The sequence below is a fragment of the Toxotes jaculatrix genome, chromosome 15, assembly GCF_017976425.1.
Source record: "Toxotes jaculatrix isolate fToxJac2 chromosome 15, fToxJac2.pri, whole genome shotgun sequence".
Taxonomy (NCBI): domain Eukaryota; kingdom Metazoa; phylum Chordata; class Actinopteri; family Toxotidae; genus Toxotes; species Toxotes jaculatrix.
Genome location: NC_054408.1, coordinates 22,065,129 through 22,085,698, shown reverse-complemented (window position 1 = coordinate 22,085,698; position 20,570 = coordinate 22,065,129). Strand labels below are relative to the sequence as shown.

The window sequence follows — 20,570 nt, the reverse complement described above, 5'->3', positions numbered from 1 at the left end:
GCTGCAGTGACTTACCGGCTCTCACACCCTCATAGAAATCACAGCCCCTCTGCAAACCAACGGAAACAATGACACCGTTTAGAGTTTACTGTAACATGTCAGGTCAGAACTTTAGTCCAACGGCTGTGGCAGACGGTTAAGATGAGTAATAAGAGAAGATGAAAGCAAGTTAACGTGGTACAGAATGCATTGAAATCCTAAGCCTGAAGATTATTTTACTAATTCTTCACTTCCTGTCCAATTATCATCACTACAAGAGTGAGCAGTATGAAAATGAAGCTAATGGATATTGATTGTTGAATTATAGGCTGACACGCCAGTAAGAGGAAGTTGTTTTTTTTTTTTTTACCATGCAGGCCTGGCTCAGTCGATACTCCATCACCAACACGTCCTGCAGGCTGAGAGAGGCTCCCGCCTGCAGCTGCTTATAGGTGATCTTCAGGGATGTGGGAGACATTTTAGACAACGTCTGGAGGAAAAGACACGGGGAGTTTTTATGTTTAAGAGACGGGGCCTTGGAACAAGCCTTGTTTAATTAGATTATTTTGCAGCAAAATATCATGGAAAAAAAAAAAGAAGCAAAGCGTTGTGTAAATAAGGACAAAGATCTCTCTGCATTTTTAATATAGAAGGCAGGACAGTGAGCGTGTGGTGTAGTGGTAACAGAGGAAATGGGTTTATAATAAATATTTGATGGCTGAGTTGACCCCCCACTGGCTCCATTTCACATTTTCATGGTTTTAAAGGAAACTGAAAACAGAATATCTGTTGAGCACTAGAAGAGTTACTAAATCTGAACTATATTTCAATAATTATCCATCAGTTTAGGCTCATATTGACAGCTGGCTAGTGGTGCAGTATTTTAAATCTGTGTGATCAGTGCAGGAACAATAAGGAGAGGGGTGGGGTAGGTGAGGGAGGGGCCTAATCAGAGACATAAGGTTGTTCACCGTCACTCACAGGTTCGATCTCACTGGAACATCCTGATGTGGAATGAGGTGACAGATAAAATGAGGGAGAGGAGTCTCTTCCATGAAAAGAGTCCGTTTTAGTTTTATCAAGGCAAATTTATGGAGTGAAGCCACTGTGGTCTGCTACGAGCTCTGAAATCTCTCAGGAAGGATTTTGGTCCAAGCCAACAAGACACAAGACTAAGACTAACCCCATTAAAAGCTTAGCCTGAGGTAACTACTAATTACTAACATATACTGCCAAAGCCAAATAATGCCCTGGCTCCATTCCAGCTTTGTTAGTGGGAGTTATCTGATGCTGGGATCGCAGGACTGCAGAGAGGGAACCTGCAGAGGTTCAGCAGATCTTTAAAATAGTCTGTATCACCACACTGTAAGTGTTCAAGACAGAAACTTTCGGCACGTTTATTCTACCTGGAGAATAAAGGAATGAATGAGAATCAGTGATTCTGATTAAGCTGCAGGTCAAGAACATACCTCTGCCTGTTTCTTAGCAAACTCAGAGCCATCTGCCTTCAGGTTCTGCATTATTCCCTCCACACTGCTGGAGCTGAACAGCCTTTAAGGAGGGAAACACCAACATGGATTCAGGTTTTCAGTAGGTTACCATCATCACCATATCTACAGCTGAAAACAGAACCCCAATAAACACACTATTTACTGTACTGCTTTGGAGTAACCTGCTAAAAACCACAGTATCCAGCTGTTTTTGAAGATCCTCAGTAGGAGTGAATGGTCATGGAGCTGAATGCCTCAGACATACTGAGACGTAACTCACTGTAGGTTTTGGTCTTTTCATAAAATTTGTTGACAATTACAAAAATATAGAATAATATAGAATATGAGCCTGTTTTATCCTTTAACTAACTAGCTGTTTACTAGCTGTCTTCTTGGTAAACCACTCAGATTATGTCTATGTTTTTGGGACACAGAGATTCAAGGCCTACCTGTCAATATCAGACATGTGCTTGTCCAAAACAAAAGGCTTCTCAGAATCCAGGCTGCTCTGCAGAGAGAGTTATTACAGTATAACAGTTATTATCAAGACAGAGACTCTCGGGCATTCACATGGAGACAGATGTCCGAAGGGAAAGTCGTTGCCTGTTGCAGCCTTAAATGTTTAAAGACTCTCACCTGGTTCTGGTAGGTGTCCAACACTCTGGTGATGTCTTCAGCAGAGGGAGACTTCAAGTTCACCAGCTCCTTCTCCAGGTCTGGGATCTATTGAAGGAGTATTGAAAGCATGAGATAAACAGCAGCCACAAAAAAAAATACTTACATGTTTTGGCTGCTGATGCTACGAGACACTAGGCTGGATTGAGTTTTAGCCTTTTAAAAATGATGCTATGTTTGGATGGATGCAGGTTTTCACTCTAAGTTCTCTGTAGCGAAACACATTTTTAAAAAGGTTTGAGAATTTACCTGACACTGATTTCTTCTTTTGAGGATTTATGTGCAGGGTCTTTTCTTTTTACTGATCAAACAGCACTCATGACATAACACTGCAGACTCCAAAACAGTTTTTGACCAAAGTGGAGTTTACCTTGTTGCCATTAATCTGACTTTTCCTTCATTACCACTAAAGTGAGGCGTCTTTCCAACCCTGTTTTTGGACAAACTTTGCTGTAAAAACCATCCAAATAAGCTAAATCCACCCCACTGCTTGACTGTCCTGAAATTCAAGGTTACAGTCTTAAACAAACTCTACCACCCACTGTTTCGCTGTCAAGCCAACAGCAAGACAAACAACCTGCCTCTGGACCAGCCAGTGAAAGCTGGCACCTATAAACAAGAGTGAGGCACCCAGTGACTCAACTGCTTGGGCTGTCGACTGGACAGTGAACGGAAAGCAATGTATTGGAAAACGATCTTGTTTGACTTGTCAACAGACAGCTTTTTATGAGCATGTGTGTAGAGTCAATCCACTGACTTGAGCTTCTGTACCTTCTTAGACTCTACAAAGTGCGTGGCAACTCCAGCTCTCTGTACATCGCGTCCCTTGAGACGGAAGCCTGTCAAAGCCAGAAACAGACCCAACCTTCCCCGGAGCCTCGGCAGAAAATAGCCACCTCCCACGTCAGGGAAAAGCCCTGTCAAAATAAAACACAAAGTTATTGCTTTAAGCACATTTTTGTACAGTTTCAATACAGATGCATGTTGAGAAGTAATACAACCATGTAACACTGCTCCCCCTGTCAAAAACCCCACCACTGAGACAACAGTTAAAGCTAGCAAGGTTTCCTTAAAATGAGATGAGACTCAGAGATATTCAGTTTCCTTTAGTGTACAAAAGTGTAAGTAAAAGCAGCAATGTGCAAAGCTGCTTAGAAAATACTTTAACAATCAACTGTCAAAATAGTTGCATTAACTTTTTTTTGACTGACTAATCAGTTGATCAATTAATTGCTGCAACTTTACAACAAACACCTTAAAGCAGCATGCTGTAGTACTGATTTTCTGAGTGTAAAGAAACTGCACCAGATATCAGTGTTGTGCTCCACACTGCTCCACCTCTACCATAAAATAACTTCCCACCTCACCCAGAGCTGATTTACATACAGTATAATGAAGCACAACCATTAATAAAACCAGTGATGGCTAACACAGTACCCACAGCTAGACACATAGTTTACGGCTATTTATTATTCTGAAATCTTTCATCACAATCTGTGAGCCTAATCTGCTGATGGTGATGAATACATATCTGCATATTTTTTAATCAATAATATTTCCATTTGATTTCAGTGGATCTGACAGGAAATGAGTTTCCATTGGTCGCAGCTGGTTTTCTGACAGCTTTGGTGGCGTGGCGTGAGGCGGGAAGGGGGGACGTGAACGGGAGAGAGAGGGATTAGATGAGCTGACCTGATTCAGGGCTGAAAATGTAATATCATAAATGCACCAGATTATAGCTGTTGTTCAGAATGCTGGCAGGCCTGGGTTAAATCTGATAATCCCGCCACAGAAGGGGTTAACGTTAACACGTGAGGGTCGGCATGAGTGTGTGTGTGAGTGAGAGAGGAAGGAGCGTGATAGAAGTGTGTGTAGTTTAGGGCTGCAGCCAAAAATGACTTTCATTATATAATCATATTATTCATAAATTAACCTGCAGATTATTCTCTTGATTAAATCATTTAACAGCCAAAAATGCCTCTTAAATTTTTCCACATCCTAAAATGTCTTGCTTTGTTCTACCAACAGCCTTAAACCCAAACATATTCCATTTACAACCATTAATGACAGAGAAAAGCATAAAAATCTAATTTAAGAAGCTGGAAACAGAAATGTTTGGCATCAGTGCTAAAAAAAAAATGACTGAAACAATCATCAGATTTTTAAAATAGCTGGTAATTAAGTTTCTGTCCATTTTCTAATCAATTAATTGACTAATTATTGCAGCTCTTGTGCACTGTGTGAAGGTATGAAGTAAATATCCTAAACTTTCGAGCACACTTTGTAGCATTGACAGTATTTTGCTCTGCAATAATCCCAAAACATGGAGTTATTCTGAGGGAGTAACTTCATTACTTTTAAAACAATAAGGTTGGTATTATTATGTATTTTTCTTCTTATTAACAAATCCCATTAAAAGACCAAAACTGGCAATGCATGAGTCTGTAATTAGTAAGTTCCTTAAACAGCTGGCCTCTGCAGTTTGTAGCAAATATTCCTCAAACAGGAGGAAACTGTGGATTTGCTGTGAACATTTTTCAGCTGCAGATTAATCCACATTTGGTGCTCCAGTGAGTATTTACAGCAGCACAACGGTGTATGTGGGATTAAGTCTAAATAAACAACATGTGTGTTTACTGTAATGAAGGAATATGTACAACAGTGTGGCTCATTCACATTTTCTTTTAAATAGTTTTTGGACAATATTGCAGTTCTACAGTGAAGCGGAATAAGAAACCTAAATACTTGTTTTGGGGATCAATTAATTCCTGGCTTTGGCTTTTTCATGATATTTGTTATTAATAAGAAAAATCTAGATTTAAAAAAAAAAAAAAAAAAGTCACTTCAAGGTTTTTTTTTTTCCCTAAATATTTCCTGGAACAGTTTTGACATTAGTAATAAAGATGTATTGCTCCAGTGGTGAGTCCTAATAACTGTGCCACACATTCACACCCTTCATTAGAGGCTCACCCGCTCGTCTTTGGCCCTGTCTTTGAAGGGTGACTGCTGGATTATAAAGTGCCATTGGAAGTGGAGGGGGAGTGGAGGAAGGAGGGCCATTAATAAATCACAGCCAGGGCCTTCTAAAGGGCAGTGGGAGCCCTGATAACGTGATGAAATCCAGAAAGAAAGGATGGATGAAACCCCTTCCAACCGTTCATCTGAACATCACGACATGGTTCAGATCATATGTGATTAGAAACACACTGCTAAATATCAGTATACTATAATATTACATTTTTGTACGCTGGCTTCTCATCTGTATGACTGGATGTTTCAAACCTTAACTCTGGGTTTTGTGACCCTCTTGAAAACTTTGGTTGATTTGGAAATGCTGGGTCTAGGAAGGGGTTAATAATATCAAATTAGCTATAAGAAGATTATGATTATAAGAAGTATAATCAGCCACAGTTAGTGATTTTAGAAATGAGATTCTAGGGGCTGTAGGAAGAGCAGACAGTTGGACTTTTCATGGCAGCAAAGCACAGGTATAACTAATGACATTAACAATGTTCCAGTCATATGAACAGCACCAGGGCCCATGGACAGGTACATCTTAAGAGAATGCCGCCATCTTTAGTTACACCTGTGCTTGATGAGAATAAACAGCCAAGTGCAACTTCTGTGACAGATGGTGTCTCCAGCTGCTTTATTCTCATCGATTCGTTTTGCTGGGAGTGTGTTACTCTCTCACTCTCACACTCACACACACACACACACACACAAAATGCCAAAGCTCCACCCACAACTGTGCTGGCACCCCAGCCAACCAGCAGGAGCAGCTAATGCAGCAACAAGTTGAGAACCTTCACTGGCTTCCCCCCACCAAAGACCTAAGATTATAGGAGTACTTACACTTGAATTACTTGCACCCCTAATCATATTCTAGTCTGAGGACAGTGTACAATGGGAACAGCGACCGCATGAAACTCTTTTCACACTTCTGCAACATCTATTATGTAAATGTGAAGGATGTTGGTACTGCTACAGTAATCAGGGCACACCTGCACGCCTCAAACCTGTACTGAACAGATCCTCTGTAATCACACACATCCGTCTTGTTACTACAGCTCTGTTACAGGCCTGATTTTTTTTTTTAAATTGTGAAGTATTTGTGACGTCTGCTCTTAAAAGATGTGACATAAATAACATAGTTAACAATCCAGGAAAAACATTTTTTAACATGCATAAGAAGGAAAAAAAAAAAAAGAAAAAAAAACCAAACTCCTCTTCCCTCTCCTGTTTGGTGTTAGGACTCACATCATTTCTTCAACTGTCTGGGACTCACATCCAGTTTAGGGGAACAGCGGCTTCGAAAAAAGAACCGGGGAAAAACAACACAAAGAACACAGGAAGCTTCTGAGGCGCATAAATCAAAACATGGAATAAACACCCACACAGGTGTTGTCACTTGTGGATAATTACACCTCTGCTAACAGGAGAGTGAAGATGGTGTCAATCAAACACAATCTATATATATAGAAGAGGTCTAATAACTCAAAATAAAGTAGGAATTTAACAGTGTTCTACATCATTTCAGGGTTGCAATTCATCCAGCTTAATTTCTGCTTTTCCCATGACTGTTCCAGGACTTGAAACCCTCTGTATAACACACACAAGTTTTATTCCACACTGTGACTGTAGCTACAGTAAACTCAGCACATAAGAGAGGCTCTTGAGAGGAATCCACTCCGGGAGTCGGGGCTAAAATAAGCATGGAGGGTCCTGAAGCAGCTGTTCCCAAAAGGAAACGGTGCAATGTGAAGTCCAAGTTTCTGACTGCAGAGGGGAGGTGCTGATAATGGCGGTGCAGAGGCCTGGAAGTCAAGAGCCTTTTCATAACAACAGTAGTGACAATGTGTTATGACCACTGCAGCTCAAAAGAGGATTAGCCAAGGTTTCCTGCCGTCTTGCCAAAGAGACTGGAGAGTTTAAAAGACACCAGGAGACTCTTGCTTTTGTTTTTATGAGCATTAATACTGAGACTAAACAGAATGTATTGGTTTAGTTTAATGTGCTACTTCACTAGCAAGTACCAGACCACACGTGGAAAACAAACCCCTGGATACAGGAATTAACACTTAGAGACACACACATACTGTACATCAGTCCCCTCACATAGTGAGTCCTCAGGCCGTGCAATTGAATTATCATCCCATTTCCTCCCACTCCTCACTGCGGCCTTTGGGAAAATCCCACAAAACTATCAGACCAAATCAACAAGAACGTCAGCCTTTTTCTTTCTGTTACAGTCACTTCCTGTCCACTGACAACATAATCTTCATCCTGAGTCTGATACCACAGCACATCAGCTGAAAATTTATTATGGAGTCTGAGCCAAGACGGAGCAGAATAAGCCTGATATATGTGTGATATATGTGTGTGTGTGTGTGTGTGTGTGTGTGTGTGTGTCAAACAAAGGATGACGTGAGTGTCCTTGGAAGTTTGCAGGTGTGAGGGAATGAGTACACACAGTCAACTTATCAGAAAATGAACAGGTTCACACTGAAGCTTCAAAAAAACTATCAACCCAGCGAGTTTTCTACTTATCACCTGAATTCAGCTGAAATATAATAACATCTGGACAGAAGGTCTGTCAAGAGCATTTAAAACGATCAGTCAACATATTGACCACCTCAGGATCCATTGACCATCTGCATGCGGTCAATCTACTGACTGAGGTGACACTGAGGACATTAGCTGTCGGGTCAGTTCCCGAGCTCATTCCCACCACAAACCATAAATACTGTGAATAATACTTTGGTATGCCAGCAATCTGCAAATAATTCATATGTACTCAAATTCCTATGTAGCTGAAGTCCTGTGATAAGCCCTCTGGATTCAAATGACTACAGAGTAGTTTATACCATAAGGTTAGCTGTAATTTGTTAGTTGTTGGAGATTTGTTACTAATCTGCTCAGCGCCTCAGGAGAAGGCCATCTGTCTACATGAGACAATTAGCTAAACAGCAAACTATAGCTTAGTGTCCTGGCATGGCCATTCACACTCGAGGAACTGGCTGGAAAACACCAAAATAAGTCCTTGATCCATTTAGTGGTAAAATAATATTATGCATTATTACATATTATTATAGTAGACTGTTTTTGCTAAGTGGTTTTAGATGATGCAAATGAGGGTGGCAAGTTTACACACATTTTCGTTGTCTTTAAATTGATCCTCATTTTAGGATTTCAGCTCTTCTACAACGTGAAACCACACAGCATTACATTAGGTTAATGAAGACCTTAAAATTGTGCTTCTGACATTAAACTGACATGTGGACACAGTGTTCACTAACTTCAAATTTTACTAAATTGACTGAAATTTAACTATTTAAATTCAAGAATTTTCAAATACATCATACATTTCTTGTCCTCCTGCAGAGCTGGATAAAAGCAGACATGAAGTATATAGAAGCCTGCTGTTATCACCATATGTCTGTGTGTCCTATGGTCATGGGTTTACACACGTATGTATTTATGTTGCCATTATCAGCTTCTCACAGGACAGACAGCAGAGAATTAATAATATTAATTAGACGCTTCATTTATATTGATAATTATTTTGATCTTTATAAGAATATACAAAATACAAACAAATCACATCATGCATATCAAACTGATGATTGATACAATAAATCTTTGATAACTGTGGTGATCCCTTAACTATTCATTTCAGAGCCAGTGTAATCTGTTTCGGTTTATGACTAAATATGTTGTAAATAAAACCACTGACATTACCATCGGTCTCTGATATACTTGATGTTTGGTGCTAATGTTGGCACACTGACGCACTTTGTTTATCATTGTGAGCTTTTAACAGTTTGGCTGAACTCGTTAGGAGCATGTAAAACTGACAGAAACCTTCCATTCCCCTCACTGTCTCCTCACGTCTCTCTCTCTCTGCACCTTATCTTCTCTCCCATTTAAGGTGCAAGGAGGAGAAGCAAAGGAAAAAACTTTTTTTTTCTTTTCTGAAATGAGAAATCCTGCTGACAACCGGCATCCATCGCTGCTGACGGCTGCACAGCTGGATCACCTCTCAGCAGGGCTGAAACTGTTTTGGCGGCATCATTTGGCTCTAGATCTTATGTGAACTGATAACATGATGTAGGGAGTGAGAAGGTATGACGTGCAGCAAAGGGCCCAGGCCTCAGCCTTGATATATGGTGTGCCCTGCAGTTCTGACTTATACTTCACCACCACTCTTGTTTTCCTCGTTACCACACTGGTCATTTTAGCAGCTAATCCTATCATGTGCTGTACTAAATACAACTTCGCTATCAGCCAGACCTTGTGTCTATGAATAACATATGAATTGGATCCAGCTGGGTCGGCAACTGAAATCACTGCTCCTACATTATTAATGCCACTAACACAGATATGGGCCAACCAGTGTCCCACTCACACCTCCTTCGAGGAAGACAAGAGCTGGTGCGGCTGGACAGTCTTACCGATGGCAGTCTCTGGCATGGCAAACAACGTCTTCTCAGAGGCCACCCGAAACTGTCCGTGAACTGACAGACCCACACCCTGCAGGTGGAGGAGAACAAGGGTCAGGGAAACAAATCAGTGCCGTGATGAAAAGAGGAGGAAACGGGCCGAGAAAAGAGAGCACACGTGAGGGAGGCATAGAGAAAACATTAATAACTGTCACCTCTACAAAGAAACACTGAGCTGAAGTTCAAGAAAAAAAAATGCTGCCTGGGGAAAATAAATAAATAAATAACTTAAGTCAACCCTGTGTGAGTGTGATTAACGTATGTGGCTCCCAGCAAGGAGAGAGGTGAAGGCTAATGAGCAGCACCAGCCAGAGGACATCTGCAGCACAGTAAGAACTGTGTGTGTCTGTCTGTCAGATTATACAGTTACTATGGAAACAACATCCCCTTGCATACATCCTGGACGTAAATGCATCACACAATGTAGAGAGTCAGACAGGTGCATTGTACTACCTGACAGGTGAATGACCATGTCGCTCACTTAATTTGAATGATCGATTATTAAAACTTGAGCTTTTCTAACGACAGTTTCAGACACTTGTAGACAGCGCAGTTCAGTCTGAGTCCAGATCACAGCTAATAAAAATAAAGTGGCACCCATACACTCAGAAAAACACACATACAGAACAGCAGCTGTTAATGACTGCTTGACTGATAACACCTCTGCACCATTAAACAACAAGCTAATCTCACACATCAGAATGGTAAACAACATTTCTTACATGGCAAACACAATAATTCACTAACTTATTAATCCCACTGTCCTTTATCCAAACAGCAGGAGACAAGACCAAGCTCTGTTATGTTCTGATCCCAGGATGGATCAATAAATGGTATTGTAATGATGGCATCATCAGTATAAAAATAAGAGTCATAAAGCAAGAGACAAGACACGCAAAATGGGTCCTGCACTGAGCTCAGAGAAAGATGATGAGAAATTCTGTTCTCTTTCTGGAGGGGACGTGACCCAACAGTAGAGAGTAATCACATTACTTCACTGACCTCCAGTATGGTGATCATTTTTTATTAATTAAGAAACCATTCAGCCACCGGGGAATATGTAGTGACTGGATGCCTAGCTGTGGCTAGGAGCAGAGTCATTTACTGGTCAGGTCAGAGGAAAATCCAATATGTCACTGACCGGTGGTGATTAATGACAATGAAAGGTCAGCAGGTAAATCCCTACGGCTTCACGTCCACGTGAACTGGATGATGCTGGGGATTTGTTTGTTTTAATGAATCCTGATATCTGGTTTGGCATTGTGCAGTCACGTAAATCTGCTGGTACAGCATTTTTTAAAAATCTCCTCATATATATATATATATATTTATATTTATATTTATATTTATGACACCAGATGAAAACTGTGCTTTTGCTGACCCTTAGCAGACCACGTTCTCCTCTTGCTGCAGGGATGTAACAGAGCAAAAGAGGTTATCTTTCACAATCCCTGCTGACTAGCCCTTCACTACAGAGTGTTACTCAACATGAAGTCACACTTCCAGCTGTGGAGGGCTGCCACATGAAGGAAAGGGTATAAATAAACAAGTAAACTCTGGGTATAAAGTGTCACTGTGCACCATGGGAACACATGTGGACTATGGAGGCGTCTTAAAAGCTTATAAACAGGGATCTTTACTCCAGCACAAACACTGGAAAGCAAACACTGAAAGCTAAAAGCTACAGCACCTGGTGCTGTTATCACTGAAACACTGGTACTGATTAACAGCCTTATCATACTGTGCTACAGGGCAGGAGAGCAAAGTCATTTGTATTGCAACTTATGAGCCAAGCTAAAACTTTATTGATTTTAAAATGGGGAAATCAGCCACAGCATTAGGACTATCAGGGAAGATAGAAAGCAGCACACAAGAACTCACCAATGAAAACCACACAACTGAATGAAATAATAAAACAGAGTAACAACATAAGGTAATAACTGTTTTTGAGCATGCTCCATTATTCTGGCATGTTTTCAAGACTACCGGGGGGAGCTGGCAAGTTAGGCAAGGTGGAATCATGCTAAGAAAGGAAAAGCAGCGAAACTGAACCATGCAGCCCAGTGGACGTACATATTAAAGGTCACATGCAACAAATCATGACACTGTTAAGCAATTGCAGGCAACTGGGGAACAGTAAACAAGTCAAGAGTGAAAAAGGGTGTAAGTTTATTTAGTAACAAGGCTGCATCTACCAGGCATTTCTACTGTATGTTCAAAATCCCCAAGTAATCACTTTACATAGAAAGAAAATCCTCACATGTGAACACTGAAAACTAACTTTGTGAAAACAATTTACATCAATTAATAAAACTGTTGTTGATTAATAATCAATTAATTGACTATTAAATTTCAGAGCTAATTAGTCAGCTAGTGCCAGACACCCTGGTATCTGGAGAACATTGGCACTTCAGGAAATATCCTGAAATAATATGGAAAAGTTAGATTTACTTCAAATGGATATATGGATTCTTATTTATGAATTACTGACTTCAAGCTGCATTTAAGCTCATAAGAGATGCCGCCTGCTGAGGGCTGAATCACTGCCAACTAACAATGACTGTGTGATTACAATCAACAAGCTGTCTTCACCTTGCTCTAAGCAAAAAAAAAAAGGACAAGTCCAGAGCCAGAGAGCAGCACTGCAGGGTTTGCCTTGAGGCTGTGTGACAAATGACCACAGAGGATTAAAAATATCTGATCACTGGAGACTAAACAGACCTCTGCCAAGAGTGGCCGTGCTCCTGAAAGAGCCAGATCCAACTACAAAAACAAAGAGGGACACAAAAGACACAGATTGTGACTTCTGTCAGCTTAGGACATGAAATACATGATGACTGCACTTTGTCAACATGTCAGCACTCAGGCTCAGGGCAAAGACAGACACTGGGTTCACTCCCTCTCAGAACAGGTTAGGTGTGCAGAACGAAAACAGGAAATCAAAAGATATTCATTTTTAATCCTGTGAAGCAGAATGATGAAGCAGAATTTTAAATATCAAACTCATGCAAACAATTCTGTGCATGGAACAACATTAAATACAACACTGGGAAATAAAAAGAAGAATGATTACTCATTACATTTAAGTAAATGGCACTCTATCATTCTTATTTTCAGAGTGAGAATTTAATTTGAGATTTTTATATAATTTTAGTCAATTGTTGTGTCTGAAAGCTAGCTCCTGTTAGCTAGAGCTACAATACTAAGATAACAAGTTAGTAAATAAAACCATTTATGACAGACCAACTCCCATCCAGCTGCATCAGTTTCTGGTATGGTGAATGCTGACTCACTGCTGGGAAAGAAAAAAAAAAAAGCCTACTCAAAATGACCTCTGCAAAGTTCTGAGCTTAAGCTAATCTGTTTCCCAGTGATGCCGGACATTTGGAAATAAAAAATATGCTATAATTAAATAAATTTCATGCCAAATATAAATTATTCCTATGAAAACAAAGATGAAGTCACACGTCATGGAGGGCAGTTGAAATACACCAGCGAATACACCAAGAAAGTTTTTTCACCATGACCATTGGATGCATCCAGAGGAATGAGGGACCGTTTAATCTCACATTACCCGAGTTTCACCATAAAAGTAGTGGAACATTGTAACGTGCTGGCATGGCACATCCAAGCACCATATAAGAACATGTCTCCAGATCCTGCTGTAAACAATGGAAATGTGAAAAACTGTGCTGAGGAGCATGTTTATAGCTCATGCTTACAAACAGAATAGGCTACAAAATTTATAGCCCCGGACTAAGAATGTGGAGCATTTCATAAAGCCTTCATTAGGATATTTGGGTTACTTCATATAAACCAAATGCTGATCGAACGGATGAGGTGAAATCCATTAAGATGAGGCAGAAAAGTTGGATGAGTCTCTGCATCTGTTCGGTGCACGGAGAGTGGAGGAATCGTGTTTTTTGCACAAATTGGAGAAGAACAGCTGACGTGGTGTGTGAGGGTGGAAAAGGCTGCGCGGACAGGAAAATGACGCATGTTTGCAAATGTACAACATGCATGTTGCCTTATTTCCCACATCCCTCTCGCACAAAGTATTTACTTTCAAAAGAAGCGCTGCACAGGCTCTCACTCCGTTGTCTTCTAATCAGCTGATATGGACACTGGCAAACAACAAGTGTATTCTCCAGGAGAAAGAGATTACAGTCACACCACTCCGGACAAATATCCATCAGCTGGGCTGCAGCCACGACGTCGCCCCTGTTAAAAACTGCATTACAAACAGTCAGCGTGAGGAGCCCACCGTCCGACTATGTAAATGTTTGAAATCTGAAGAGCAAACTCAGACATGCAGGAAGGAAAGCGAGAGACACAGTGTCTGCTCAAAAGCAAAGCACAGCAGACACGGATTAATAACACTTCAGCATTCACAGACCTCAATTCTAGGGGATTTTAAACTTGGAGAGCAATGAATGATCTGCGTGAGATGAGCTCCCTGTGATGTAAGAGAGTCAAACAGACACTGTGTGTGTGTTTGACCTGCTAATGACGTGTCTTAACTCCTTGTTGGTTTGTTATCATTAAGGCGAGAATACTTGTTCGACGTGGGAGTTCTGCCCTGAGTTCAGTGCAGATCTGGGAACAGAGACTCTTGTGCCTCTCGGACTTTTCCATATATAGAACTAGCCTGTTTTCAGCCACTACACACATTAAACTGAGGATGGTTCGTGTCAACATTAGTGTCTCTGTGCCGACATGACAGATATTCGAGGTACATAGAGCCATATAAGCGGAAAAAGATAAAACGCGTGTGCAAATAACTGGACAAACATCACAGCTATAAATGTTTTCCGCTCAGATGATGAACAGAACTGACTTCTACCACACCATATGGTGCAACATGCATCAGAACCAAGCACTCAGCGCCCCCTCACACTCACTACATTGTTTGTTACAGATTTGTTCTGACAAATAAATTATAGCTTCTGTCTCTATTGGAAAGGAAAATGGTAAGAGGGGATGTCATTACCATCACGGCTTGTCTAAACACAGGAAAAACAAGCTGGTTCACAGCTTCTAGGATTCATCCCCCTGTGTGGAATATTTACTACACTGAGAATACAAACAAAAAAAAGGCTGCAATCTTTTGTGTGTATTTATTTATTTATTTATTTATTTATTTATTTTTCCTTTCATTTGTCTGTATTAGGAGTCCACTGCAGAACTGACTGGTCATTTTTGTTCTTATGAAACCACACACATTGATATAGGTCAGCCCAATAAATGGCAAACACATCAAAGTCCAAAGTTTAACCCTTTAATGTGCACTTCCTGTTCATGGGTGATCTGTATAAATTAAAACTAACTGAGGATTTTTGATGATTAATTTTTGTAAGCCAGACCACTTTCATCGCACGGGGGGGAGACCTTTGAAGCTACACTCATCAATATTCTGTAATAACAATGGCTGAAATGACTGCGCGATGTGAAAGGGGTCGCTCAGAGTGACGACCCTACAGACCTATGACTGGACTCTGCTTGGTGTTTTGGTTTTACTTGGTTTCACTTTCACCTCTCCCATCTGAATGATTTCCAGAAGCAGGAAGCTGTTGTCAGAGAAGAAGCTCTGATAAACTCACTGTCACTACCTGCCCAGCAGCAAACAGCAGACAGACGACGTTAGTAAGTAACTGTTGATCATAGTGGAGCATTTAGCAGCTACAGAGTGTGATATTTCTCTCAGGAGTTGGTGAAGATCAAAACAGAGATGTGAGTAAGTACTGGAGTAAGTACTGGAAACATAAGTCTCTCTGTCTATGTTTTGTTCTTCTCTGACCTCTACGTCAACAGAAGACAAAACGAGACAGGACCCAACTACTGTCATTTTCTTTTCTCAGCACATCTCACACCATATTATTCCTAATTCCCTCAACTTGAAAGAACTATCCTATCCACAATAACACAGCACAACTAAGATTAATTATAAAGAGCAACAGCCGAGTAAGAATACCACAGTTCAAAATAACAAATCACAGTCACAAATCAACTCAGTTTGAAAGCAATAAACCTATTATTTCAAATTAATCACCAAAGCATTTGGTATTTTTCTAATCATGCTAAAAAGGCAGCAAAACAGCTGATCAGCACTGATCTGTACCACATACTGTGGTGAAAACACTCCTAAAAAGATCTGAAGACTACCAGTGTTCAAAGAATGAGGGTAGAGCTTGTTAGGTCCTCACACATCTCTGTGCCACAGGGACAATGACACACATACAGAGACATGATGAGCAATGACCCAGCAGACACTGGCCTTGTTGACACTTCAGGAGCAAAATCACAGTCAAGGTCAAAACAGAAGAGATGGAAAAAAAGGGCAGACTCATCAGAGCAGGAGACTAAAAAAATGGATAAATTACAGAGCTCTCAGTCAGTATGAGCCTTTGTGTGTCTGAATCCAAATCATCATACTTATCGTGGGGCAAAGGTACCAATTCAAATTCCAACCATAGCTGACACCTGGAGGGAAAAACCAGTGGCAGCAACAATGCTTTGTCACTTTATATTTCATCCAATCAGAGGCCACCTTGCCTCTAGCAGCAGGCAACAGTGGACTATAGTTCTCTACTGACACCTACTGGGAAACTTAGATATCACACCTCATTCAAAAGGCAACTTGTCAGGCTAAAAGGAGCCAAAACTAACTCAAAAGAGAAATAAAAATAAAAACGTGAATCAAAGATATTTAGCAACAGGAAGGAAGTCTATGCCTCAAAATGATCAAACATCTAATCCAAAAGGAAACCGCCTTAAGGTTAACCCAGAAATGTAATACAAACATATGAGTAAGATAAATGTACTTATGTACTTACCCCTCCCATTGTTATTCCATCAATAAGGGCAATATATGGTTTCCTGTATGCTCCTTGAAAGATGAAATAAAATGTGTAAAAACAAGAAGGAAAACTGACTTTCAACATGCAAACTGATAAAGCAGAGATCTGAGTGTTTGGAAACATATACAGTGGGTATGGAAAGTATTCAGACCCCCTTAAATTTTTCACTCTTTGTTATATTGCAGCCATTTGCTAAAATCATCAGTTCATTTTTTTCCTCAGTAATGTACACACAGCACTCCATATTGACAGAGAAACATGAAATTGTTGAAATTTTTTTTAGTTTTATTAAAAAAAGAAACTGAAATATCACACGGCCATAAGTATTCAGACCCTTTGCTCAGTATTTAGTAGAAGCTCCCTTTTGAGCTAATACAGCCACGAGTCTTTTTGGGAATGATGCAACAAGTTCTTCACACCTGGATTTGGGGATCCTCTGCCATTCTTCCTTGCAGATCCTCTCCAGTTCTGTCAGGTTGGATGGTGAATGTTGGTGGACAGCCATTTTCAGGTCTCTCCACAGATGCTCAATTGGGTTTAAGTCAGGGCTCTGGAGTTGTCCTGAAGCCACTCCTTCATTATTTTAGCTGTGTGCTTAGGGTCATCGTCTTCTTAGAGGGTGAACCTTTGGCCCAGAGTGCTCAGGTCCTGAGCACTCTGGAGAAGGTTTTCGTCCAGGATATCCCGGTTGGATGGTGAATGTTGGTGGACAGCCATTTTCAGGTCTCTCCACAGATGCTCAATTGGGTTTAAGTCAGGGCTCTGCAGTTGTCCTGAAGCCACTCCTTCATTATTTTAGCTGTGTGCTTAGGGTCATTGTCTTGTTGGAAGCTGAACCTTTGGCCCAGTCTGAGGTCCTGAGCACTCTGGAGAAGGTTTTCGTCCAGGATGTCCCTGTACTTGGCCGCATTCATCTTTCCTTCGCTTGCAACCAGTCGTCCTGTCCCTGCAGCTGAAAAACACCCCCACAGCATGATGCTGCCACCACCATGCTTCACTGTTGGGACTGTATCAGACAGGTGATGAGCAGTGCCTGGTTTTCTCCACACATACCGCTTAGAATTAAGGCCAAAAAAGGCTCATCAGACGAGAGAATCTTATTTCTCAACATCTGGGAGCCCTTCCGATGATTTTTAGCAAACTCTGTGCGGGCTTTCATGTATCTTGCACTGAGGAGAGGCTTCTGTCGGGCCACTCTGCCATAAAGCCCCGACTGGTGGAGGGCTGCAGTGATGGTTGACTTTCTAGAACTTTCTCCCATCTCCCGACTGCATCTCTGGAGCTCAGCCACAGTGATCTCTGGGTTCTTCTTTACCTCTCTCACCAAGGCTCTTCTCCCCGATTGCTCAGTTTGGTCGGACGGCCAGCTCTAGGAAGGGTTCTGGTCGTCCCAAACGTCTTCCATTTAAGGATTATGGAGGCCACTGTGCTCTTAGGAACCTTAAGTGCAGCAGAATTTTTTTTGTAACCTTGGCCAGATCTGTGCCTTGCTACAATGCTGTCTCTGAGCTCTTCAGACAGTTCCTTTGACCTCATGATTCTCATTTGCTCTGACATGCACTGTGAGCTGTAAGGTCTTATACAGACAGGTGTGTGGCCTTCCTAATCAAGTCCAATCAGTATAATCAAACACAGCTGGACTCCAATGAAGGTGTAGAACCATCTCAAGGATGATCAGAAGAAATGGACAGCACCTGACTTAAATATATGAGGGTCACAGCAAAGGGTCTGAATACTTATGGCCGTGTGATATTTCAGTTTTTCTTTTTTAATAAATCTGCAAAAATTTCAACAATTTCATGTTTCTCTGTCAATGTGGAGTGCTGTATGTACATTACTGAGGAAAAAATGAACTTAAATGATTTTAGCAAATGAATGCAATATAACAAAGAGTGAAAAATTTAAGGGGGTCTGAATACTTTCCATACCCACTGTAAGCTGTGATTAGAGGTGGATGAGCATTAATGGAAAACAAATAAAATTGATAAGACAGGCCGTCACTGAAATCATTAAACATACCTATAGCACTGTTCAGAATGTATTCCTCACGAAAAAAGTCCTGTGCAAGAGAGTCCCCAACCTTCCCTGCATCTGTGACCGCTGAGAGGGAAAACCAGACATGACCACAAAAAAAAAAAAAAAAGAAGCAACATGTTTCTGCCACAGTTATGATGTTACACAAAAAAAAGCTCCAGAATGAACCTGCAAAGCTAATGCTCACCTCTGATGTCTCCACCAGCACAGAAGGCTTTTCCTCCAGCACCTTTGATAATGACAATGTCAGTCTCATTGTCCTTTTCCCATTTCTAGAATCACACACACACAAAACAAAATGCTGCAGCAAATTTACGGGAAATCATCATATTAAAAAGAAGATTTTATGTCTTCTTCAGCTGAAACAAGGTAACCACTTACATCAAACCTAAAATTAAGAGTTTTTCACAAAGTTAAACTAGTTCTATTCTGTAAACTGTTATATAAGTGTAGGAGTCTGGGGTAAAAAAGGGTTTTTGTGCAGGTTTCTGAGCAAATCTAACCAACTCTCAATAAAATCCAGACTTTGACGATGTCAAACCGAGATACTAGTAGCCATTTATGATCAGTAACACACTGCTGTAACCAATGACACTTGACAGACTCCAGTCCTTGACATTTGCCCCAGTTGAAGTTTGCAATAAACAAGCTTTCCACATACCTTGAGTTGAGGGTAGATCTGTCGGATCATGGTCAGGTTGAGGGCGTTCAGGACTTTGGGTCTGTTCATGGTGATCACACCAGCTCTGCCCACCTTCTCCAGGAGAACCTCTGGTTCCACATGACTGGACATCTGATGTGAAACAGAGACAATAAGCACCATGCATACATGTCTTTACAACGTACTGTAAAGAATTCAAAAAGAGCCGCAGTAATCCACTCAGTTTAAACAGTAAAGTGAGCAGAGTCTCATCGCGTTAATGTATGAATGACCGTGATAAGATAAAATCACTTTAACAACGCAATTGTCACAAGAGTGACAAACTAGAGAGCAGCTGTATCAGATAAAGTATTGTCTAAAATGATTAAACTAGACTGAACCTGTACATAAATAACTTGCTAACTGTAAAAACTGTGGCTGTCCTCTCAGATACAGCAAGCAAGAAGCTTTAACATGCATCATAACACACATGAACAACATCATACTCAGAACACCAACACGGTCTTTTTAATCATGATGTCAGCTTTTATTCAGTGTACATTATTTCAACAGGAATATTCAGTATCACAGTTTCCCAGTGAACAACTGATCACAAAGCTTGTCCATTTAAGTCGCCGTGGTCATGCACCTGAAAGACACTGCAGTGACATGCTGAGGAAGTGTCACATCAGTGTGATGGATCTTTCTGCAGGAAAACACTGCAGAGTCAATGATTAAGTGTTCGATACATCACAAGCCCTCGTTTTTAAATCTACAAAACAACAACAATATAACAGCATATAATAGGGGGGTGCTCACCATGTGGCCCTGGATTCGCTGCAGTCTGTAGAGGGACCTAAATCTGGAGCAGACAAACATTAATAAGCAGGTGCACACACAGCATCTGCTTTCAAACTCGATAAACGTGCCAGTTAAAAATGAGACCAGCGCTCACACAGAGCACAGCTGGCTACAGACTCCCTCTAAACTCTGCCATATAACATGCATGCATACAGTGAGTTAGCCAGCATCCTACGCACACTGCACCTCAGTTTGCTTCCACTATGTCTGACCATTAAGCTCCATTTCCAACTTCAGTGTTACACACGTCCACATAATCAGGAGGAAAAAAAAAACGACTATACCGTTTGCGTTAGACTTAAAACGCCGTCACTTAGCACCTACCTGTATGTAGACGTCAAAACCTTTAAGGACATTATTATCTCTACTTTGTGTCGAGTCGCCTAAAGCTTCACTTCGAGGCAGAGTTTGCCTTTCCACGCTCTCTTGCTTTTACTTCCTGGAACAGGTAAGCGAGCTAGCTCTGATTGGTCGGTATTTATGACGCCGTGATGGGCGTACACACCATCGAGGGAGCCTGAGCTCGCTCTGT

The 20,570-nt window shown here is 41.0% G+C and overlaps 1 protein-coding gene across 1 annotated transcript in view; it reads right to left on the bottom strand.

Annotated features, from left to right (window-relative positions):
- hibch (3-hydroxyisobutyryl-CoA hydrolase) overlaps positions 1 to 20,480 on the bottom strand; it is a 23,341-nt gene extending 2,861 nt beyond the window's left edge. The window contains exons 1-13 of the mRNA XM_041058027.1: positions 20,363 to 20,480; positions 19,997 to 20,039; positions 19,199 to 19,330; positions 18,725 to 18,809; positions 18,523 to 18,603; positions 16,480 to 16,532; positions 9,599 to 9,677; positions 2,916 to 3,061; positions 2,106 to 2,192; positions 1,919 to 1,977; positions 1,449 to 1,530; positions 350 to 469; positions 16 to 49 (exon numbers count right to left, since the gene is read on the bottom strand). Of these exons, the coding sequence (XP_040913961.1) occupies positions 16 to 49; positions 350 to 469; positions 1,449 to 1,530; positions 1,919 to 1,977; positions 2,106 to 2,192; positions 2,916 to 3,061; positions 9,599 to 9,677; positions 16,480 to 16,532; positions 18,523 to 18,603; positions 18,725 to 18,809; positions 19,199 to 19,330; positions 19,997 to 20,039; positions 20,363 to 20,394 (1,033 nt within the window). The 5' untranslated portion in view covers positions 20,395 to 20,480. The remainder of the gene's footprint in view (positions 1 to 15; positions 50 to 349; positions 470 to 1,448; positions 1,531 to 1,918; positions 1,978 to 2,105; positions 2,193 to 2,915; positions 3,062 to 9,598; positions 9,678 to 16,479; positions 16,533 to 18,522; positions 18,604 to 18,724; positions 18,810 to 19,198; positions 19,331 to 19,996; positions 20,040 to 20,362) is intronic.
- Positions 20,481 to 20,570: the final 90 nt, after the last annotated feature.